The sequence below is a fragment of the Amborella trichopoda genome, chromosome 8, assembly GCF_054954075.1.
Source record: "Amborella trichopoda isolate Santa Cruz 75 chromosome 8, AtrichopodaSantaCruz75HAP2 v2.0, whole genome shotgun sequence".
Lineage (NCBI taxonomy): Eukaryota > Viridiplantae > Streptophyta > Magnoliopsida > Amborellales > Amborellaceae > Amborella > Amborella trichopoda.
Window position 1 is genome coordinate 30417449 of NC_142343.1, and position 25399 is coordinate 30442847.

Here is a 25399-nt window from a genome sequence, read left to right on the forward strand (position 1 = left end):
GTATTATTTATTTATTTCATTATATAATATATATTTATATAAAATAATATAGTATATTACACATTGTATATTATATTTATTCCATTAATATATATTTTTATTGTATAATATTATAAATATCTATTATAATATATTATAATATATTATAATATATTATATATTATACGAAAAAGTATATTATATATTATATAATAAAATATATACATATATCATATATAACGTACTGTAAAATATAATATAGTGTATTTTATTTTTATTTTATTGATATATATTTGTATTATATAAGATATGTTATATAGTGAATTATTTTATTAATCTTTATTTTTATTATATAATATACATAAAATAATATTATAATATATATATATATATATATATATATATATATATATATATATAGGAATAGGAAAAAGATCCTGTCAGCCCAAGGGCGTACTGCTATAATAAATGCCAACGGCCCAGATTCAATTTACGCCAATCTGACTATCCGGAATATTCGGTAGTATTTGAATTTTTTGTTTTTTTCTATAAATCGGATTGACCTGAAATTTGGAGTGTATGTATATAAAAAATAGATGAATCTTTGAAAAATATATAAAAAAATATTTTACATGAAAAACATTGATCAAAATACCCCTATGATGTTTCAGGGGTATTTTGATCTATTTGTTTTTTGCGAATTATATTTTTTTTATATTTTTATTAGGTACGCCTTTTTGAGAAGAATATATACTTAAAATTTCAAGTGATTTAGATTTATAGAAAAAAAAAGTAATATTCAAATACGAAAAGATGTCATGACTGTAAGATCAGCCTATATTCAATCTGGGCCATTGGCGTTTACTGTAGCGGTCAGCTAGTGGGTGTACAGAATCCACTTATATATATATATATATATATATATATATATATATATATATATAAAACATAGTATTATATTTTTTATTTATTTTATTATAATATATATATATATATATAAAACATAATATTATATTATTTATTTATTTTATTATATAATATATATATATATTATAATATAATATATTATACATTTTATATATTTTATTATATAATATTATAAATATCTATTCTATAAATAATATATAATAAAATATATTATATATTATACAATAAATTATATTGTATATTATACAATATAATATATATATTTTATATATGGTGGGGGGGTTCATAAAAAAAAAAGTTTCAAGTTTAAGTTCCAACCCAAGGGTTGGAACTTTTATTTTAAAGCAAGATTGGAACTTGAACAGTTCCATGAAGTTTTGTTTGAAGTTCAATTTTTTTATCAAACACGAAACTTGAACAGCATTAATAAGTTCTAAACTTCCAAGAAGACACTTCCTGCTATCAAACACGCCTAACGCCTAGAGAGAGTAGCTAAAAAGTTTTAGAAATAGAAACCATCTCAAAAACATTTTGAGAGAGAAAGGATATCAAATATTAAGTTTTAGAGAGAGAAAGTATTCTTAAAATTGTAAAGAGCGAAAGTATTCTTAAACTTTTAGAGATAAACTATTATAAATTTTAGAAAGAGAAACGGCCAAAAAAATATTTAGAGAGAAAAATATCTCGTTTTTTAGAGAGAGAAACTATCTTGTATTTTGAGTTTTAGATGGAAACTATCTCAACTTTTGAATTTTAAAAAGAAAAAATATATGAAAATTTCAAAAATAGAAATTATATCAAATTTTAAAGAGAGAAACTACTTAAAAATTTAGGAAGAGAAACTATCTCATATTTTTTGGAGAGAGAAACTATCGCAAAATTGATGTTTGAGAGTAAAAGTATATTAAAATTTTCAAGAGATAAACTATGTTAAATTTTAAATAAAGTGCATGAAATTTTTAGAGAGAGAAAATATCTCAAAAAAAATTAGAGAGAGAAATTATCTCAAAATTTAAGTTTTAGAGAGACAACGTATATCAAATTTTAAAGTTTAAAGAGAAAGTATATCAAAGTTTAGAAAGAGACTACATCAAATTTTAAAGAAAGAAACTATTTCAAAAATTTTGAGAGAAACCATATCAAATAATAGATAGAGAAATTATCTCAAAATTTATATCGATATACTAAACCAAATTTTGAGTTTTAGAAAGAGAAATATATAAAATTTTTAGAAAGAGAAATTGTATCAAGTTTTGTTACCAAACAATGAACTTGATACCAAACAATAGATATAGAAGTGATTGCAAGGAATCCATAAATTTTGTATAGTTTCTCCAAATAAGAGATTTAAAGAATCAATGACAAAAATCCTAGATATTAAAAATCTATAGATTTTTTTAGATTTCAAATATCTAAGATTTCTAATTTCCTTCTATCCAAACCGGCGACATACCAAGCTGTCATATTTGACTTTTAATGACATGTCATTGTGACTTCTTTGTATACAATTCCAACCATTTACTGCTCATTGTGGGAGGAGAGAGATTTCATGAGTCTGATTTTGGGAGGGAAATATGGATATTGCTTTGCTCCTTCAGTTTGCCCCTTTTCACTTCAACTCACGGGGAGAGAGAGAGTATATGTGTATTTTCAGGTTTCCTAAGTCAAAATGGATACGAACTTGCAAATGCCAAAATTGCTTTCAGGTTTCCTAAGTCGATGGTCCTCATCAGTGATCTCATTGATCAGTCAAATGGATACGAACTTGCAAATGCCAAAATTGCTTTCAGGTTTCCTAAGTCGATGGTCCTCATCAGTGATCTCATTGATCCGAAGAATTCTCTGTAAGACACTATTGATTGCAGTTGTGTGGAATTTGTGGAAAGAAAGGAAGCAATAAACCTTTGAGGGGGCGATCTTAGACAAAATAACCCGAAAATCAAATATTTCAACCGTTGCAGCAAAATGGGTCATCAATTATAAGGGATAAGGGGCACTCCAAGTCCACATTCAAAGCAGTTGCCAACTTACCATCTGACTACCAATCCACCATCTCAGGGGTGGATTAAGCTAAATTTTGACAGAAGCTCAATAAGCAACCGAGAAGACCGGGTATGCGGGGCTCATCAAAGGGATAGTGCTGCTTACATTCTTGGGGCCGTGTAATAGCGCCATAGCGAATGAGGTATAGGTCAGAGTGTCATTGCAAGGTCTTAGGTTGATCTCTAACTCTGACGGCCCTAAAATTGCACTTGGTGAATCGGTAAACACTCTTTTTTTTTTTTTTCCAATATTACTTACTTTATTAATGAATTAAGAAAGAGCAAAGATCACTTAGGCCATGAATGCGATAGAAAAGGCTATAAACAATTAACACCTCTTTTAGCAAAATTATTTGCTACTTTATTTGCCTCCCAGTAAACATGGCTAAAGTATACCTCCAAACCATTGCAAATGTCCATAACCTACAACTAAATAGATCTCAAACTCCAAAGTAGTCTATCCAACTTGTAAAACCAATTAATTACATCAAGAGAATCACACTTTACAATACAACAACGAGCCCATCTTTCCTTTAAGAGATTAAGCCTCCTCAATGTGCATATAATTCTACCTTATTTGTTGTCAACAAACCACATGGATTTAAATAACAGAATCGGTCAACACTCTTAAATGGGTCATGGAGCGGTACGGCCACCCCGGAGAATTTGGTCAAATGTGGAGGACATCAAGGACATTCTAAGGGTCAGGGTGGCAATAGACTAGGACCTAGCAACTTGACCCTGGTCCCGGTATGGATCAAAAAATTGAACCCGACAGGTCAGGTTCAGATCTAAATCTTTTGGGATACGACAAGTTGAGGTCGAACCCTATAACTTGCATGAAGAGCCCCATACGGTACAACTTGTCCAAACCCCTAACACACAACATATTATCACCTTGCATCACATGGCAAAGAAAGAAATCCAGACAACTCCACCTTCATGCTTCTTTCTTATTTCTAGCCATCCCTGTCAAACGTGTTACAATTGCTACCGCAACTTACCCTCTTCAGGTTTGCTTACTTGCAATGTGCCATGCTCAGCATTTCCATGTTTGCAAACTTTGGAAGAGAATGCCCAATGCATTATTTGATTTTATCATAAAATTGACTCGTAAGTTGAGTTTGGCAATTGCAAGCTGAAATTACTCTAGAAGCTGGAAATCTTGGATTTTGGGAACCCTAAGTTTTGGAAAGGTCATTGCTTGGGTGAAAATGATATCGACCATGAAATCAATGGTGTCCATAATTTGGCCCATGTTTCCAATGTGTAAGAGTGATTTCCTCACACGAGTGATGGTTCCGTTAAACCACAATAATTATTGGATCGATTGATTGTCTTTAAAGGAAAAAGTTTATATAAGGTTGTAACTTTATCTCTATAGATACATACAGATGCATCCCAAAAATTCATTGGAAAAGATGGTTTTAAAATTGAAAGACCCTTTGATTGATCATCTCGATATTAAGATGTATGACCATGAAAAATGAAAAGATTTTTAAATCTAAAAAATAGTGCATTTTACAACATATTATCTCCACCGTCTATTTTCAATATTTTTATATGTTTATAGATCTACTTGATTTTAACTATTTTTGAAATTTAAAATTTTATTAGATATAAAAATAGATTTTGAGATAATCCTAAGAACATATTACATCAAAATTATATACCATGATAAAATTTGAAGCTTCACCTTACCTCTACAGCTACAGATGCATCAATATGCCAATTGCACCCTTTTTTAAAATATATTCATATGTCGATGTTTATGCCCCAATCTATGTACATTTATGCCTTGTTTAGTTATCTGGAGATGCATGTCTTAACGAGATGCCTCTCCTGGAATTGGTGTTTCTTGGAATATGGGTGTATGTTGTTTGGATAGTATTTGATAAGAGACTTGGAAGATGTATGTCAAATGTTTGGATTGTACTAATAATATTGTAATATAATAAGGAATAATATACTACGAGACTATTTATTATCGGTACAAGGAGGTTGCAATCATTTTTAGCCATTAGATGTGAAATTCAATATATTGAAGTTTGTTGCAACTTTCGAGGAATTTTACTTGGGACTTTGTATTTAATCAAGGCACATCCTCAACCACCCGATTTCACTTCTAATGGTTATTAATGATTGTGACTTATTTGTATCATGGAATTATTGTATAGATATTTTTATAATAATAATATCAAGGGAAAGTATATAATGAGATAATTTATCTTTGATACAAGGTGGTCAAACTTAATCTTGACCATTGGATGTGAAATTGGGTGGCTGCATTTATTTCATTTACCAAACTCAAATTTCAAAAGAATTTTTCTCAAACTTTGTGATACACCCAAGCTATCAGATTTCACATCTGATGGTTGTAAGTATTTGTGATCTCCTTGTACCAAAAGGTAAATGGTCTCATTGTATACAATCCCTAATATCAATATAAATATGGGAATATTATAGTATTGTATTATAATAACATTATGAATACGATATTGATATTATTGTATTGTAATATTACTAATATCATTGTAATATTTATAATAATATTAATATTAACAAAGTATTAATAACATTATTATAAAATAATAGAATTGCCAAAAGATATTATATTCCCTCCATTTATTTACTCGGGTAATTTTTAGATAGTGAGATCTAACTGCTAGGAAACTCAAATTTCAATTTCGTTTTTGAGAATAATCATATCATATTCCTTATGTAGTTTTCAAAATCTCATATTGAGAAAAAAAAATAAATTCCTCCCAATTAGATCATTTGATCTAGGGAGTAGAAGTGAACTATGCTCCCAAGCATTGTTTTAAAAACCGCCCTATCTAACTGGTAACCACCCGGTTAGATTGGAACCAGCCCCTTGCCGGTTCCGGTTTCGAGCAGTTTTGGTGATCCACCGGTATTTTAAAAATAAAAATTTAAAAAAATGTCTATAAGATCCCAAAAATAAGGAATTTGATTTGTAATATAGTTTTTACATTATAGTAAATATTAAAAATTATTGTGGTAATTAATACTCACTTTTAAAATCTATTTTTTCATTAATTTTCAACTTCATTGAATGTGTTTTTTTTTAATCATTATTTATATGCTTTTTATATTTTAGTAGATTTTTTTACATCTTTTTTATTTTTTTCAATAATTTTTTGACCGCCTTGAACTTGTCCGGTTAGAGCTGTTGAATCGGCTGGTTTACACCCAGTTAAACTGCTTTTGGCCCCATATCTGGTTAACTATTCCGATTCGATTTTGCGAAGTCTGCTCTAGAGAGAGCATAATATACATGCCCAATAAAATATATTAATAATAAAAATCATAATAGCATAATAATATATATAATAGTAATATATTACTATATATATTAAAAATAACAACAACAATAATAAAAATAATAATAGTTTTATTATTACTTTAGTGGATTCCCACGCTTGGCCTGAAAACATTGAGATATGTATTCTAGCTATTTTGGTAGCGTACACATCTCCATGCTTTGGCTTCGAAACGTGGAGTATCCTCACGGAGATAAAAATCCAATCTCCAAACTGTGGAAGTGTACGATATCCATGGGAAATAAGTATCCCAGAGGCCCAGGGAACCAAACGCACCTTTAGGAAAGTATGACTCCATGGCTCTCTACTGTGGGTAAATCACTCATAAGTCAATCACTCAACCAAAATGGATCGGGTCCCATTGTCTGTTCATCAACGTTAATCGTTTTATTTGAAATAATGATACCTTCTTCAAATCCATTGATTTTTATATAAAAATTCCAGGGAAACAATCCATATAAAATTGTAAAATGGAGTACAGATAAAACAAAGTCAATAAGGGAACATTGGGTAACTAGAAGCTGGGGATTTCCTAGAACCCGGAAGTTTTTAGTTCTTTAGAAGCTGAAACCATTGATATTTGGAAGCTCTGGAAGATTTGTTTGATAATGTGATTGGAAGTTCTCTACTATGAAGATCAGGCTTCACAATCATTTAACAAAACCTCTGGAGTCTGGGATTCAGGATTTCTCTCTCATACACATAGAAAGATAGGGGAGGGAGGGAGCGAGAAAAGAAAGGAGGAGGGGGGGTGGCATTCCTAGAGAGAAGATTTAGAGAGAGAGCTAGGACATTTTTATTGAGAGAAATGATATATTTGGAGAGAGGAAGAAGTCAAAGAGAGAAATGACACAATTAATGAGAGAATAAGCACCATCGAGAAATGGAAGCACCAGATCTTCGGTTTTTGAGAACCCAAAACATACTAGAGCCAGTTTCTTCAAAACACTTTTTTTTTTTTTGGTAGTTCGGTAGAAAAAAAGTCCCCCCATATAACATTAATGGAACTCAAGATGTCACATTATGATACCTAACCACCTTGACCTACCGGCCTTTCGTAATACTTTATGTTAACAAATAAGGAAGTACTATAATAAACTGAAATTTCAAACTTCTAAAAACCAAAGTTAGCTCACCCTTCCGATAATGCAACCCGAAATGATAGAAAATAGTGAAGTACAAAATTAAACCAAGGGCATGTTTGTTTGGTGGGAAAGAATTATTTGAGGAACTTTTTTCTTGTTGGGCTGTGCTTCCATGTTTTTTTCATCATAAAGCAGTAGACACTGTAGTCGCTAGGAAACCGCATTTCTAATCGTGTCCATACTTTTTTATCTTATTTCAAGTTACACGTTATTATTTTTATCAAATTTCAAATGGCTCATTAATGACACATCAAAATAAGTTTTAAAATTTATCAAAATATACCTATAACAAAATATTAAATAGTTCAAATAGTAAGTGTATTTTGATAAGAAAAATAGTTTGATAGTCCTGCAGCACTATCAAAATAAGGTAAGCTTCACCTCATAACTCATTGGAAATTACAATTCAAGTATTGAAAAACTTTTGCAAGATCCAACAAATTATCTAGGTTGTCCATTTCGCGTTAAAAATAAGGGTTCGTACACCCATAATATTTGTACCAATTTTTTAGTTTCAAATTTCATCATTAGGATTGAAAAATGATTTAGAGCCAAGCCAGTCTAGAGATTTCCGTGGAGAGTGCTTTCCAGACAAGGATTTGAAGTGAGGCTTTATTTTGTTTTCATATAGCCCAGGCCTTATAGAAATTTCAATAAACTGTGTATTTCCTTTCCCACTCAACATTTTCCCTCCACTTGTTCAGAGTTTCAGACTCTTCATAGTTTGGCAAATGTTACCACTTTTGTCTGATTAAAACCGAACTCAACTGCTTTTCAATTTCAAACTCTTCTCTCTCTCTCTTCAAACTCCTCTCTCTCTCTCTCTCTCTCTCTCTCTCTTTCAAACACCTCTCTCACTCTCTTGGAAAGCTCTGAATGACACGCTTCTCTCTTTCTCGGTCTTTAACCCATTCTGCCTTGGAGGATCATTTGGAAATGGCGCTTTCTGCCTTAGACTCCTCTGTAACATTCTCGGGAGACGGAGTGAAGAAGATCAGAAAGCTTTACACAACCACTAAATCAAGGGAAATCTGGACTGGGGAGGAGCACGATAAGTTTCTTGAAGCTCTGCAATTGTATACATATATATTATAGCTCTGGTGTTCTCTTCCCTCTTTTCTTTTCCTTTTTCCTTGATTTCCTAAAAATACTACCCTTTTTCTTCCTTTCTTGGATAGATTTTCATGTTTTTTTCTTGATGAGGAAAATATAAATCTGAATGGACTTGGCCGTGTTTTCCTCAATCTTTGTGACTTGGGATCCTCGAAGTCTTGCTTGTCTTTGAATTTTTTGTAGGATGATATTAATTTGGTTTTGAAAGAAGGAAGAAGATACGCAATATCAACTTTGTCTAAAATGTAAACAAAAGAACTCGAGTCTGTTTCGACTCTTTTGTGTCTTTCTACTACCTTTATTTATTCACCGCAATATTGGTTTTGTTTTATAAAATGTATATCCACTAGTTTGGTGCCATAAATCTTGGCGAATTGCGTATCTTAGTTAGAGCAATACTGTAATGGCATCAAGAAACTTATATTGCTTCTTTCCTGCTTCACTATTCATTCTAATTTTGAGCTTATATAGTTACTAGGGCTTATTAGGTTTGTTTATGCATATGACATGGCCTTGCTTGCCCCTTTTCATGCTTAATGTTGGTTTAACCTGAATAGGGATGTAACCATGAAGGCAAATTGATAAAATGGGGACCTGGGTAAAGCATGATAAGTCAATCCAATAATCTATTTGTCTTTATCTGCATGTTGTCCCCATTCCCCTGTTGCATATGAACCCCAGGTGCTTCTATTTAATTTGATCTATTTATGAATGTGAAAGCATCCCGCAAAACTAAAAAAGCAGCGTTTATTGTGTCCTTGTCTTATAAAGTATTCTGTTAGGCTTGCAATTATTTACATGGACTTTGGTAAAAATAAATTTACCATATTCTTATACATGGCAAAGAGAAATTTTAGTAGATGATTTAGAGCTAGTTCAAGTTAGAATGGACTCTAGGTCCATGTTTATAATGATGAAAAAAACTCCATATGTATTCCATGGCAATCCAATAACAGCCGGGATCCTTTTATCCTCTTTTGGGAATTCTATGGTATTTTGTGAGGGGTGTCTTATTGTTCTGAGGCCTTAGAAGACTTCCCTTTTCATCTAATAACAAGGTCATGCTACAAGATACACTAGAGACTGGTGCTTGCCACCAAGGGCTCATTGTGAATGTGCCTTGGTCCTCTCAAAACACAACTTCTTCATCTATATATAGAAACTTAGCTTTCCACTATATAGATTGACCATTCCCAGTCCAAAATTAACAGAATTAGTAATTTAAATGGTTTGAACAAAACTCCCAGGGATTATTTCCTGTGAAAAACATGAAATGAGTTAGCTAAAATTAACAACTGATTTTCTTTGATGGAATCTGACTGAAGGTTCCATTGGAAGGAAAAGATACAATTCTGATTTAGCAGTCTTACAAAGTTCTGGAATTGAAGGTGAAGTGTGAGTGTATACCATTGGAGTGATCGAAGTTTAAGATATACCCTGAATCCTATGTTTTTAGCTGTTCCTTTTTCTTCCTTAGATGAACCTTCAGATCTTTATAATGTCACAGAGACACAGAGAATATTCAACATATATCATTTTTTACCTTAACCCCTTTTTCTTTGAATTTGAGAACTCCTCTGAGTTGAGCTCACCATTCATCTTCATTACGTATTTCATGTATGAGCTTGTATGAGCTTAAAGCCTGCACAACATGCTATGAACTTAAAGCCTGAATGACATGCTATGGGACAGGAAAACAATGTGTATTGGTCTGTACTTTATGTTCCTAATGCTTGCACTCCTTACCCTCGAAATGAGGGTTTAATGTGGTCTTTAAACGAAGTTTTAGAAGATGATTGTTTTGTCCTTCCAAGAAATTTGTAGTGCACTCATCTCCTGGGGTTTAACATTTCTTCTTTTTTATCATCGTTTCTGTTGAGGGTAACTAACTAACCAAGTTCTATAAGATTGTACTATTATATGCTTGAGTGATGTATCTGTTGAATTCTCTTAGAGTTCCTGCTTCTTTGGAATGTAACACCAGTTATTAGGGCTTACAAGCCCCAGTAAATCCATTATGAGCCACTGAACATTGCCTCCTGTTTTTTCTTTTCTGTTGAATTATTCAGATTTGACCGCGACTGGAAAAAAATTGAAGCATTTGTTGGTTCAAAAACTGTTATTCAGGTACTTATACAATCTATTATGGGGCATTCCTTTGTCTAGTGGAACTCAGATTGCCACAGTTAGGCATATATCTAGTGTTGACACATGAAAGGAATCTTTTTTCCTTATAATAAGGAAACCAAAGGTAAAACATTTTGTTTTTACCATGTTAGAAAGATGCTGCATTTATGTTTAAGCTGTATTATTTCATCAGTTTTATCATTTTTATGAGTTGCATGAACCTTTCTCTTCATAGTACACATCAACAACTATGTTTTTACCAAATAGTATATCTAAGCCTATTATGAAATACGCAATAATATGTACAACAGCTCACATTGATCCTTCACTTGAATCAATATGCATATCATGTGCATTTTTCTTTTCCATTTATTTGTTGGGAAGCTCGTAATGTGAAGAGTGAAGAGCCACAAAAGTGATCAAGAGATGTACACCTTCAGAAAAAAAAAGTGATAATTTTCTAATTCCTCAATCCAATGACTTAGGTCAGATGACTATCCATGAAAATGGTATTTCTTTTATCTAAGAATGGTTGAAGTAAGTGAAATTACCTGAGGTCCCTGTAGTATGGTTATATGCCCCTGAATCATGGATCCAAGATCTTGGGAATGAGCTTAGATGGCAAGCAAGGAAAAATATTATCTATACCTGAGTACATTGAGCATGATTTTTGATCTCATTTGTTGAGGCCATAAAACATTTGCTCTGTGATATTCTAGTGGAACCTTATCATCCTCTAAAGAATCTCCCCACATGTTCAGATTCTAGGATAACAAGACATCCAATCTTAGAAGCTCCATTTATTGCATATTTTTAAAATTTAGACACATTCTTCTGCAAATATCCTTTTTCTCATATTTAGGAAATAATTTCATGACAGAAAAATGTGTCTTCTAATTGAATGGGATTTTAAAACGCTTTTTATAGGTTTAAGTGAATTTAGAAGTGAAACCTTTAGACTCACTCTTGTGTAGATTTCTTCTCTATGATTTTGCTCAATACTAAAACAGATCGTGGTCCAAGAATTGTGGGTGGAATAATTGCACAATCACTAGATAATAACTTGAAACCTCATTTGTCAATAGAGATTGTGGTCCAAGAATTAGGACAAAAGAAAATTTCTGTTGTTGATTCTGTCTATGGTGGATGATCCAATATTTGGAGATCGAGAAAAAAATTTGTTTCCCTTACTCGTATTTTTCTCTTCTTGTTTTCATTTCCTGTCTTGTTAGTTGTCTTGTAATTGAGCTTAAAGTGAAGAACTTTGATACCATCATGTTAAGGATTGAGAAGCTGTGGAAAAGCATGCACAAAGTAGATGTACCTTCGTTACATTCTCATGACCCAAGTTAGGGCTTCTAATGCAACCTTTAGAGTTAGACTTTACTTGAAGAGGAGTCCCTTTATAGGCTAAAAAAAATATGAAATAATATGGAGAACAATAGCTTGCATCATCTTAAACATATTTACTGTATCAATACTGATGCAGCCCAAAACGTTGCTTTTGAGTATCTAGACAAAAGAGATAAGCTTAAAGTTTACAGGAGGAATCATAGAAGGGCAAATTAGTCATTGAGTCTATCCTTTTATGTCTTTTATTTATTTTTTGAGTCTTTTTATTCACTTAGGGGCATAAGTGGTATTTTTTAGAGTCGTTTATGCCTTTTCATTCACTCAGTAAAAGTCTTTTATAATAGATGGCCATGTTTATATTAGATGGATGGCTAGGATTAAGTCTTGTTTAGCGTTTTTTTATAAGGGATGTACTCAAACACAATGTATGATCATGTTATGAACTTTTATCTTAGAGCAACAAGTGCTCCTTCTTTTACCTCTGGTTTTTGAATCTTTCTTTACTTGTGAATCTTCCCTCTCTCCTTTGCTGAAATCCTAGCTCAGGCTACTAGGTCTGTTCTAGGTTGGTATCAAAGCTCGGCGATAAGTAAGGCTGGTATTGTCGTACGGTATTATAGCACATTTCTCTAGCACTAAACTGTAGCAATTTATTGTAACATGGTACTGTAGCGCCATTTTTGTACCCTAGATCTACAACCATGCCTCCACATAGAGGAAAAGGAGGAAAAGCTACAATCATAGAAGCCTTTGATGCTAGTTCGCGAGAAAGGATTGCAGATCTGAGGAGATTGGTCAAAACCCTAGCTCTGTGTGTTTGGTGCAGATGGAAGTCCCTTCTTAGGAGTATGAGATCGAGGTAGATAAGGAATCCATAAATCACTTCCATGATCAAGCTCCAAGGAGAGAGGTAGTTGATCATACAGATAGGGATAGTAGGAGATGGGAAACCAGTCTCAAGGTGGAGATCCCGGAGTTTTATGATGACGACAACAAGCATTCTTTCGAAGGTGATCCCATATATAATGAGCTGGTTGATGAAGAGGACCTGGAATTTACCTACAGTTATCATGGGAACTTATCATCAATCTTTGATGAGTACCTTGATGAGGATTCAAGTTTGGTAGAAGAATCAATTTATGATGAAGAAGTAGGTTTTGATGAAAAGAAAGAATAAGGTCCTATCTTCAATGAAGAACATGCTATTGGCTACGATGACAATGGTGGTGACGGTGTTTATGATGGTGAAGATGGGGTCAAATATTCAGTACTTTGGATGACATTTTTCTCTTCTTTTCTTGAATTGGTTCTCGTCAAAATAGGGGAAAAGTGCATATTCCTCGTTGATGCTAGACATGAGAATCTAGCACTATTGTTGCTAGCAGTCAAGTATTGTCCATATTGTTGGCTTGCAAATCAGTATGCTTATGGAATTATTGCCATATATGGCCTTGTACATCAGGGATTAGAACCAATGGAAGTCTATGGACAATATTGGTTATCTCTTGAATGGTATGGTGCACTAGAATGGGCTTCCCCTATTTGGACAAAAAATCATACTCTTGATAGAGGTGAAGCAGTAAATTCTGTACCAAGGCAGAATGAAGTTTCTTATCAGGAAAATTAATTTCTCTTACTAATTTCTCATGTTGTATTTGCCAAGATTGACATGAAGGGGTTTCATGATCAGGCAGTGCCAAATGTTTTATAAAGAGGTTGTCATATGTCTGATATTTTATTTGGTCCAAAACAGGTGATTGTGTTCTTTGTTGAAGACAATTCGTTGGATTGAGTATTATTCCAAATATAAGGCAGCCGCTGAAAAGCATCGCCAGCATAGGATTTTTGATGTTGGAGATTTTGAGTGGGCTGTCATGATAAAGATAAATTTCCAGCAGGGGAATATCATAAGCTGAGCCAATGTAAGATTGGATTGTGTGAAGTGGTGCAGAAGATTAATGACAATGCCTACAAGTTGAGGTTTCCTAGCCATCTAGCCATATTTGCACTTTCTATGTTTTTAATATCAAACATCTCATTTCAAATCGTGGTGATACCTCCGACAATGAGCCGTTGAATTTGAGGGTGAATTCTTTTGAGGAAGGGGGGATTGATACAACCTTAAATACGGCTCTTGAGTATCTAGACAAGAGAGATAAACTTAAAGTTTACAAGAGGAACCCCAGAAGGGTAAATTAGTCATTGAGTCTATCCTTTTATGTCTTTTATTTATTTCTCATTTTTTTTATTCACTTAAGGGTATAAGTAGTAATTTCTAGAGTCTTTTATGTGTTTTTATTCCCTTAAAATATTTTCTAATAAATGGCCATGATTAGATTAGATGGATGTCCAAGATTAGGTCTTGTTTAGGGTTTTCTTACATAAAGGATGTACTCAAGCACAATGGATGATTATGTTATGTGGACTCTTATTCAAAACCCTAGAGCAGCAGATGCTCCTTATTTTATCTTTGGTTTTTGCATCTTTATATAATTTTGGATCTTCCCTATCTTCTTCTATAGTAAACCCTTGCTCCAAGCTACTGCATCAAGTTTGTACACCAAGTCGAATTGTCTGATAGAAATAGAAACCTATGGCAGAAATATTTCCATTTTCTTTCTGTATATTTTTGTAGCAGATCTGGAAATCCGTAATAAAGAAAATGAAGGATAATCTAGAGATAATTTTTGGGCTATCATTATTGGGATTTCCTTTTTTTGAGGAGCTAGCTACCATTTTATTGATTCCTAGGTTTCCAAAGGTGTAAACTTTCCTTTTCAGTTTCATTTTTTTTATAGAATTCTTACTTCTCAGAATTTATAATAAATCAATGAAATAATTTTTTTCACTACTTGTCTGTAGTTGTTGAATTATTTATCCTAGAACTGAACAAGCTTGTCAATATACATGTATAGCTTCCAATGGATAAAAATATGTAGCTGGTAGTAGGAGATAATGGCATGTGCTTTTCAATGCATACTTTAACCTTTACACATAGTTTCTTGTCCTGAGTTATTAATGTTATTGCAGAAACATTTAACACAGATATTTTTGCCATTATAGTTTTTCTTACTATGGTGTTCTAGGCAGTTCCGTTTTGTACCTAAAAACACAATGTTTTAGATTATTTATGCTACCAAGTGTATGAGTTTTGTCATATCATTATGTCTAAAGATGAAATATGCGTAGTATATTACCTTAGTCTTTGTGAAAGCTATGATATGTTTTGATATTTTCAGTAATAGATTTTATGACAGGCTTACAATATGAGGTAATAGATTAGTGGGAGCAAATAACTGTAGAAAATGAGAGTACACCTGCAGTGTGCACTGCAAAAGATAATCAATTTATTCTTTTTTTATTTTGTTTTGAATGCTGTGCATATTCGAAGCGTTGATGTACATGTGTGTGTGTGTAAAGTCTATAACATTGATGCACACTTGCATAGAAAGGTATTGATCTTTTTCTACTGCACATTCGTTGTATATGAGGATGAATTCCTTTGCTATCTCTTGAATCATCAAGAATGACCGTCTGTTTTGTTCTCCTTCCCTGCTAGGGCTTTTATGTTTTGACATAAAGTTCATATAAAAAGGAGCAGAATACTAGTGGAATGAATAAAATGTACATCATTAGGTTATTTGATCTTCCTTTTTTTGCTTTGGCTTCTACTACCAGTTTCTAATTAAGGTTATACCCAGTAATTGGTCATATTTATATCTTATGATACAACTATTGCATCTTGATATTGTTGATCAGGTATGACATCCTTTATGTTCATTTCCTTTTTTCTTTAGAAAAACTGTGAATAGTTGATTCTCATTCCTGAAAATTTATTTTTCTCTTTTCAGTTTATATTTCTTTTTCCTTTTCTTTCCCTGCTTTGGGCCCCATACAAGCAAATTCTGTTTTATAACACAATACATCAATACCTCTGCTTGCTTGGTTATACTTCGAAGCTCAGTGATAATTATTAGTGATGATGGTTTTGCACTCATTCTATGTGCACATGATGGTTTTTTAGTGTCTAAAAGTTCTTTCTTTTCAGATTCGGAGCCATGCACAAAAGTACTTTTTAAAGGTTCAGAAGAATGGTACAAGTCAACATGTGCCCCCTCCTAGACTCAAGAGGAAAGTGGCTCATCCATACCCTCGAAAAGCCTCCAAGAATGGTCATAATAGTGGTAATATCTAAACTGAGATAGTTTATGACAGAATTCTAGGAACTTGGAAGGCTATAATTCTATATGAACTAGTATCTTGATATTCTACTTGTTGCAATGCCTAGCAGATTTGATGCCAGTACATGTCTTTCAAGCTTTTTCTCCTGCACTGGGTCGAGATCACCCTGGTTATGTTCAGCAGGAAGCCTCATCTTCCTCACATGTGAAAACTGCCCAAACCTCACCTGGTATTCTTCTTACTGCACTTAAGGATCTTCATAAATACTTTCTCGTATATTTTGGTGAAGGGCCCATATAATATGATCTATGTATGGTCACAATGATTTCACCATCCCATGAATGGGTTGGAGGAAGTGCGTCCCACCATACAGTTTCAGTTACTGTACAGCCCATCCTCTCTAGATCACCATCCAACCATTTGATTGGATGGTGATATTCCCACAGGCCATGGTTGTCCATATGGATCATATTATGGTTTTACTTTGGTAAAGATTCTGTCGATCCGTTGTGCAAAGTACAATTGTAATAATATTTCCATTGCCATGTCATTTACAAGAAGCTTCTGGAAGTTCAGGGTCGGTAAGTAAGTGCCATTTTGATGGTTTTAGAAGCAGGCAAAGCACTTGGTCAGATTGCGGAACATCTGATCCAGGAAATCAGAGTTCATCACTGCAAGGTGAACTATATTTCTACTTATTCCACATCTCATATCATATTTTGAATCATTATCTGTTAATAAGAGTGATTGATTGAAACTAGAAGAAAACAAAACTTATGTGCTTGTGCCCATGCTGAGATACTGCCCTATTTATTTTCTTTTGTGGTTGAAAACATGAAACGAATGGATTGTCCTGAAAAGAGTATTTTAGAAATTATAATATTTATTATAGCCTGAGATGTTAGAATAATATTTTGTATTTTTTGACATTATGTCAGATGCATTGGTTCTTCAATCTACCATGCTGAGACAATTATTTGTCTCTTGGTGATTATGCATTATTTTCATGTTTTATCATTTAACATATAATCAAACTACAAGTTTATCTTAGGAGAGAGTTTGACCACGCAACATAGCCTCGTGGAAATGAACGTTTTCATAAAGAGATCGAAGAGAAAGGGTGAAATTAATCGATGTTCAAGAACTAGGTGGTGGAATTTAAAAAATGAGAAGATCGACCTATTTAGCAATAAATTAGTTAAAGAAGGAAAATAGAATGTTGAACATGTGGTCAACATTATGTGGAATGAGATGGCTAACTGTATTAAGAAAGTGGTAAAAGAAGTTTTAGGAGAAACTAGAAAGAAAAGATATTTTGATTAGGAAACTTGGTGGTGAAATGATGAGGTTTAGAAGGCCGTTAGCAACAAACGGTCATGTTATAAAACCTGACAATGTATTAGAAATGATCAAAACTTAGAAGAGTATAAAAATGCTAAGAAAAGCGCTAAACAAATGGTAAATTAGGCTTAACTTTAGGCGTATGATAATTTATATAGCAAACTGAGAACAAGTAACAGTGAAAAAGATGTTTTCAAATTAACAAAAATGAGAGAGAAAAAATATAGGATTCTAGACCATATGAAATGCACTGAGAGTGATGATCAAAGGGTCTTGGTAAATGATGAAGAGGTCAATAAAAAGTGGAGAGCTTATTTTAAAAAATTATTAAATGACAAACACAATAGGAACACAGGCAGAGAAAGAAACATTGGCATATATGAGTGCAAAGTTCATAGATACATTTGTAGAATTAGGATATCGAAATTGAAAGGAGCTTTGAAGATGAAGGTAGGAAGGCTTTAGGACCAGATAGTATTCTGATAGAGGTTTGGAAGTACATAGGGAAGATTGGTATTGGTTGGTTGACCAGGTTGTTCAATAAGGTGTTGAGAACAAAGAAAATGCCAGACGAATGGAAGAAAAGTATTGTGGTACCTATTTATAAGAATAAAAGAGATACAGAATTGTGCAATCTTTCAAGAGATTAAACTTATGAGCCATACTATGAACCTGTGGGAGAGGGTGATGGGCAATGACTAAGGCATGAAACGAGTGTATCGAAAAACCAATTCGATATTATGCTAGGGAGGTCAACAACTGAGGCTATTTTCTTATTTAGGCAATTGATTGAGAAGTTTAGGGCAAAGGGCTATCATGGTTTTTATTGATGTAGAGAAAGCTTATTATAGAGTACCTCGAGATTTAATTTGGTGAGTGTAGGAACAGAAAAGAGTCTTCAGATATTATATCGACTTGGGGTGAGATATGTACAAGGGAGCGCTAACTAGTATGTAGACAACTAGTGGAAAAAAGAGTGAGTTTTTAGGGCGTGTTTGATAAGTGGGAGTACTAGAAGTAGGAGTCAAATTTCCCACTTCCATGATTGATATTACTGTGTGGAAGCTGTATAGCGGAAGGGAGGCCTTCCATACAACTTTTTTTAGTGTTAAAATGGGTTCATTTTTGGAAGACCTCCCTTCCATAAAAAATGATGGAAGATTAGTCTTCCATAATTTGTGGGAGAGTCACTTCCACTCCTAAGAACTCCACATGGCAAACACACCCTTAGTGACAGTAGGTCTACATTAGAGGTTAGTATTGAGCCCATACCATAGTTGTTGGAGGCTAGAGTGGGTTCGGGAATTGGATTGGTTCGGGGAATGCTCAACCGCCATAGGGTGGAAGTTCCTTGGGGTTAGGATCGACGTTTGTACATTCAACAAATTCAGAAGCTAGATCTTAGGACATCAGGGAGAGAGATATCCCATGTCACAAGGATCAAGGTTTTGACTTGGAGGAATTGAAGCTCCACTATACATAAAATAGGAGCAATGAATACCATATGATAAAATTAGAATCGAGCCAATTTCCGCTTGATCTATTATCAAATATTTTAGCTTGTTACCAATGTCATAGTTATAATACTCCAATTTACTACAATAATATAGTTTAATAATATCATAATTGGCTTACTATGATATTAAACTGTACCTTTTTTATTACTATAATTCTAGTATATTGCAATTTAATATACTCTAAAGAAATAAATTCCATAATACTAGGTCGAGGACCAATAGTTTAATTAATAGTATAGCTCCTCTCCTTGGAGGGATCCTACAAGCATGTAGACCAAGATCCCATGTTATAAGAAGTGAGATTCCTATTTCTCTAAACCCAACTCCTTCTAAGATTCCTTAGAGGAACCACGGGATCGAGTTCCCAACGTGGGAACATGGCCTTACCCCCAAGGTTCCCACGACTATGGTCCATACTTCTGTCTTAGTTATGGACGGCTTAATTAGGCACCTACAAGATGAGCTACCTTGGTGTATGTTGTTGTGGACAACATAGTTTTGATTGATGAGACCCGAAGCAACAACCACACAAAGAACTTTAGAAGGATGCTTTAGAATTTGAAGGTTTTAAAATTAGCCGGACTAAGTTAGAGTATATTGAATGCAAGTTTAATGATAATATGAGTAGAGACAATGAAGTAGTTAAGGTTGATAGCCAAGAAATACCAAAAAGAGCACACTTTCGATATCTTGGGTCGATAATCCAAGAAAATGGAGAGATTGAGGAATGTGTCGTGCATAGAATTAGAGCTGGGTGGGGAAAGTAGAGATGTGCAACTGGAGTTTTATGTGATCACCGCATACCAATGAAGCTGAAGGGGAAGTTTTATAGGACAACTATGAGACCAACTTTGCTTTATGGCTAGAATACTAAGCCGTCAATAAACAACATACCCATAGGATGAATTTAGCAGAGATGAGGATGTCGAGACAGATGACTGGCAAGACAAGAAGAGATAGAATTCGAAATGAATACATTTGGGAGAACTTATAAGAGAAAGTAGACTTAATTGGGCTAGCCATGTGTAGAAAAGACCCAATTCGATACCTGTTAGAAAATACGAGTTGGTTCAAGTGGAAGGCTCAAAACGGATAAGGGGTAGGCCCAAAAGGACATGGTTGGAGGTAATAAGAAAAGATATGGGGACTTATGACCTTACTCAGGTTATGGCCCTTGATAGAGTAGAATGACAGACCAGGATTCATGTAGCCGATCTCAAATAATTGGATTATGATGATGATGATGATGATCTTTTACCATATAATCCCTGATGCCGTGATGATGGTGACCCCCATTAACCTGTCTTTGTGTTCCCTCTAGCTATTTTTAGTAGAATTTTACAAAAAATATTTAAAGTATTTATGACCACCTCGATTTGAATACCTTGAAGTTAGAGGTTTTGTGTAATGCCTTTTAAATGCACTCACAACAACCCACAGATTACAATGGACATGTGGTTAGAGTAGAAAGTGGGAAATTGGTATATGAAGAAATGACTTTCACATATTTGGCTATTATGTGATTCCTTTAGGAATGAGTAATCTTTTATATGAAACTACTCTTGTAAAGCTACTCTGTTATGATGTAAATGGCTTGCGTATGAAACTACTCTAGTAAAGAGAAAATGTTAATCTAGAAAACTCTTACTTGGAAAATTATCATCCTTTATGTATAAGCTATTCTTTTTTGTATGATTTGTGCAAGGGTATTAATTTACATTCTTGTGATGGACTCCTTTATGTATTAAAAAATTGGTGAGATAAAGGTTACAAGAGTTTACTACTCTTCCCCAAAACCTTGAGATGGAGCTATGGGTGAAAGAAAACCCTAATTAGTAAGAGTTAGTGAATCCTCAACCTTTCAATTTCTATCACCTTCCTCTTCTGAGAAGATCAAATTTCTTTCATTTTCTATCCACTTCTTCCACAATTTGATTAGGAAGAAGATCAAAATCCAAAATGCATTTGGATTTCTTGATGGGTCCAGACCTCGTCCTCCACAATGTCTCTCAAAAAAGTTAACAATAGGCCAAACTTAAAAGTACTTCAACTTAATCCAGAGTTTGAAAGATGGAGAAGCCAAGATAACATTATTGTCAGTAGCCAATTTGCTTCCATATCCATGGACATACTTATAGGTATCGCTGATCTCCCAACTGCTCAGGACATTTCAGCTATGCTGAAAATCAAAGGCCAGAGAAATGAGACTGTTTGTGGGCAAGCAAAACTAGAAGCATGTGTCTTCATTTATTCTTAAGTACTTTCAACCCTTTGAGGCTATTTGTGGTGATCTGGCTACTAACCAAAGGTTGTACCTGATGATGATAAAGTCTTACTCGTTTTAAAAGGGCATTGGAGAGGAAAACAAAATAATTATTACTTCTGTTGTTTCTTGACCTCCTTACCCTCCTTTGAGGATTTAGGCCCTATTTTTCTTAATTATGATAGCATATGAGCACCCTAAAGGCAGGAAACAATTCGCAACCTCTAGCATTTCACTTCAAAATAAGTGCTCCAAGAGTACATTTCTTATGGAGTGGATGACAAAGCACATGATTGCCATGGAAGTGGATATTTTAGGCAAGGAACAGTTCAAGGGTCTTCACATCAGTGAAAATCCTCCAAAATCCAATTCCATTGTTATCCGAATCTGTGGTAAAAAGAAATCATTCAGTTTGCAACTGTGTCAAAGATTGATACCATGTTTCATTCAACTAAGTGCTTAACCCGCCTCGCCTTGTTAAGTGCTCTCACGCTTGACTTTATTACAAGTTCCTATGCTGATACTTTGGTGCAAAACTGGCACCAGAAAGTATAGATCCAAGGCCGATTGCAAAACAATGACCCGGCTTCCTTGATCTCGATCAAGGGAATGAAGAGGAAGGGATCTCGAGCTCTAACTCTTGCCACTCGAGGTACTTGCACTACAAAGGATGACTTTCCAACTCAAGGTACTCTCAATACACAAGGATAGGAACTCTCTCTCTACACTGAGGAGGAGGAAGATTTCATTATCAAATTATCAAACAAAACTACAACTGTTACAACAATTTACAAAGTATTTAAACCCATTTGCTGGAACTAGACAATGACCAAAATGCCCCTATCAAAAATAGCAAAATGACTCACTGCCCCTATACTTATTCCCCATACAATTAAATCAACTTTCTTGCCACCTAATTCCCATATTACAAGTCCCAATTTATGCAACCAAATTCTCATGCATTGAAACTACACCACATTGACTATTTGACTCATGGGAACTCAAAACAACATTACTCTTCTTTGACTTATTGTCTACATGAAAAATCTATAGAACTCTATTCTACCCTTGACTTAAACTAAACCCAAGAAAGTCCCTTGATAGCAAATTACAAAAGTGTCTTTAATAAATCCCAAAATGACAAACAAATCCGGGGGCCAAAAGCTCCTGGAAATGACAAACACATCCCCGGGCTAAAAAGCTCCTAGAAATGGCAAGCACGCCTGGAGGCCAAAAGATCTTGAAAATGACCTTATTGGGACCAACACATCTTTGGAAACCAATTATCAAAACCAGGGAAACTTGATTCCTTAATTTCGGAATCTCGATCCAACACATCTTTAGAAACTTGAACCCATTAATTGTGGGTAGACATTCCCAAATATATCAAATCTGGATTCTTGCAAGGATTAAATCTTGATTCAAAACTAAATAAATTCAAAGTATCAAAAAAAGAAAAAGAAAAAAGAAAAACCAATTCAAAGTGCATAATGTTCAATGTCTATGATGGTTGTGCACTTCCTAGAGGAAATTGGAGTAGAATTCTTCCTTCGAATGCTTCTAGTGTTGCAGGCTTTCATTATTTTACTTGTGCCACCCTAGAGGGCTTTTACTTTAATTTTAAAATATAACTGATAAATACAACACCGACAATTGAAAGTAAAACCATGACAGACATAATCCTATTTTGTCTTTATAATAATGAAGTCAAAATCACAATTTAGAAATATTTATCTTTTATATATAATGACCGTAAGTTCAATAATCAATACAATCACTTTAAAATTTCGGAAACCTTTTAATAAGAGACATCCAATATAGGTTCTAAAGATGATAAGGCTCAAGATGTGCTTGGGGCTTCCTTCTCCATAAAAATGAAATCTCAATTCCTGGTAGGGGTCGTCAAATGCATTCCATTGTCTATATTATTATAAATCTCGATCTCAAACTGGCATGGATCTTTGATCCATATACTTCAGAAACTTGATTCCAAATATGTTAGAATCACGATTCGAAACAACAACATATCTCTGTTCCCCATATGTCAGAAACTCGATTCCAACTCGATTCCATGGATGTCAGATACTCGATTCCGCATATTATTGAATCTTGACTCCTAGAGTGTTGATTCCAGGGGGATGGGTTCAACACAAAACCCCATTAGATTGTTCCAACTGATAATGTCACGGTTTCGCTAATTTTCAAGAGAATATGCACACTCCGACAAATCAAACCAAGCATACAACACAATAAAACCCAAATAGAAAATTTTGAATCTAGGCCCAACTTCAAGTTCAGCTCACGAACTTGCACATCCAAGGCTAAATTCATTGAGTTCAACCACAAGTACATAATAACAACAGCAAGAAGATAAGAACAATGAAAAAGCATAGAAGCGAAGAGTCTTGAAGCACTTTGGACCATACCTCCTTGGAGTTACGTATTCATAGTACCTTTGTAGGAGATCTCCCCTATGACTTGTAATATTGAGCATCGACTCCACTGAGAGGAGATTGCCATTTTCGTAATGAGCAGATGATGGTGCTGTTAGATATGTGTAGCCATTAAAGGCCTTATTTGTGCTTGTAAATGAATTTATATAGTGGAACATGAACTTAGTGGGAGTGTGGTCTCGTGTGGACCATATTAAGCAAATGATGTTGCTGATACCGGATTGTGCTTAACGTGCTAGGTCAATCTGGTTAGGAAAACCCATGTTACTTGAGCATAGAAATACAAACTGATAAGGGTTATGATAGGTCATCCCTTGATAAGGTCGGAGTATATGCGGATGAGTGAGCCGAGGGACTGTGTGACCCTTGTATGTGATGGAGGCCTTTAAAGACGGGGCCAAAGCCTCATTCGTGTACCATTACACGACATGCACATTGATAGCCATTTTCAAGAAAGCAAACCACCTTTCAGGGTGAAGCGTGGGCATGTGCGAGAGATAACCCCTATGCACCATCGAGCAATGGATTGGATCAAGGTTTGAGTGACCTTAGTTCATCTCAAGGGGAGAACCTGAAATCTATGGATTGGGACTACGACCCCTTGGCCATTGGCTAGACTTTGGTGACCCGTTAATGATCTCTTGCATGGACTGTGGGTCATGGCAATGCTGGGTCGGTTTGAGAAAGCATGTGTGGTCCGTAGTCTACAGTTGAAGGTTGAGTGCTCTAGTACACATTTATTCGAAGATCATATAGATCCTTTTCCCATCAAAATATTTAATTATGTTTATTTTAATAATATATGATTTTTATAATTGTTATTTGAATTTTTCTAAAGCTCTGGATATTTTATTTATGAAATTTGGATTTATAAAAACAGAGATATTGATTTTATATGGATTTAAATATTCAAATATGATTTTATGAATTTTTAAAAATAATATTATTTTAAATATTGTATGGGAGGCCCAATAGGCTTTTTGGGCCACCATGACAATTTGGGTGGGGTCCATTATGTGCCACCTAGGGTGGCACGCCCCACCTTAAGGAGTTTCTATTTTGTGGAGTTGAAGCTCTAAAGTTTGAGGGAAAAGAAAATGATTGTTTAGAAAGCTTAAGCCTTGAGGAAATTTTGAAATAAATTTTGGTATGAATGAGAAGGCTTATGCATAAAATAAGAAATGAATTATTATCATATATTAATTTCTTATTTGAATTAATTGATGGGAAAATGGTTTATAAAGTGGGGGATAATGGTTCTAACACCTTCCATATAATATTGATGGCCTATCAATGAAATGGACGGCTCATATCTCTCATGCCACAAGTCACCCAAGATCAATGGTGCATATTCAATCTCACATGAAGAGGCAAGCCATGGAAAACCCTAAGAAACCCTAAATCTATTGATGCACCATTAAAAAGGGAATACCCTACCCAAAATCTCTACGCCACATCTCTTACATCTAAAATCTCTCTCTTCTGTCTTCCATAAAAAAAGGAAAGGGCACACCCCTAGCAAGAATTCTCTCTCTCTAGTTTGTAAAAAGGGGGGCACGTCTCATCTCTTGAGACTCTCTCTCTCTCTTGGAAACTTTCTCTCTCTTCCCTTA

The 25399-nt window shown here is 34.2% G+C and overlaps 1 protein-coding gene across 38 annotated transcripts in view; it reads left to right on the forward strand.

The window, feature by feature from the left end:
- The first annotated feature begins 8113 nt into the window (after window positions 1-8113).
- LCL1 (LHY/CCA1-like 1) overlaps window positions 8114-25399 on the forward strand; it is a 73305-nt gene continuing 56019 nt past the window's right edge. For 8 of the 38 annotated variants that reach the window (XR_002283170.2, XR_016061560.1, XR_016061566.1 and 5 more), the window contains exons 1-5: window positions 8132-8513; window positions 10620-10677; window positions 16079-16214; window positions 16322-16441; window positions 16771-16890. Coding sequence is in view for 20 of the 38 variants with exons in the window: in XM_088874891.1 (XP_088731017.1) it covers window positions 8314-8513; window positions 10620-10677; window positions 16079-16214; window positions 16322-16441; window positions 16771-16890 (634 nt within the window). In the remaining 18 variants the exon portion in view is untranslated. Of the gene's footprint in view, window positions 8796-10329; window positions 10802-16078; window positions 16215-16321; window positions 16442-16770; window positions 16891-25399 lie in introns of those variants that run through there. The other 30 variants (XR_016061568.1, XR_016061561.1, XR_016061567.1 and 27 more) reach the window with 19 other exon arrangements.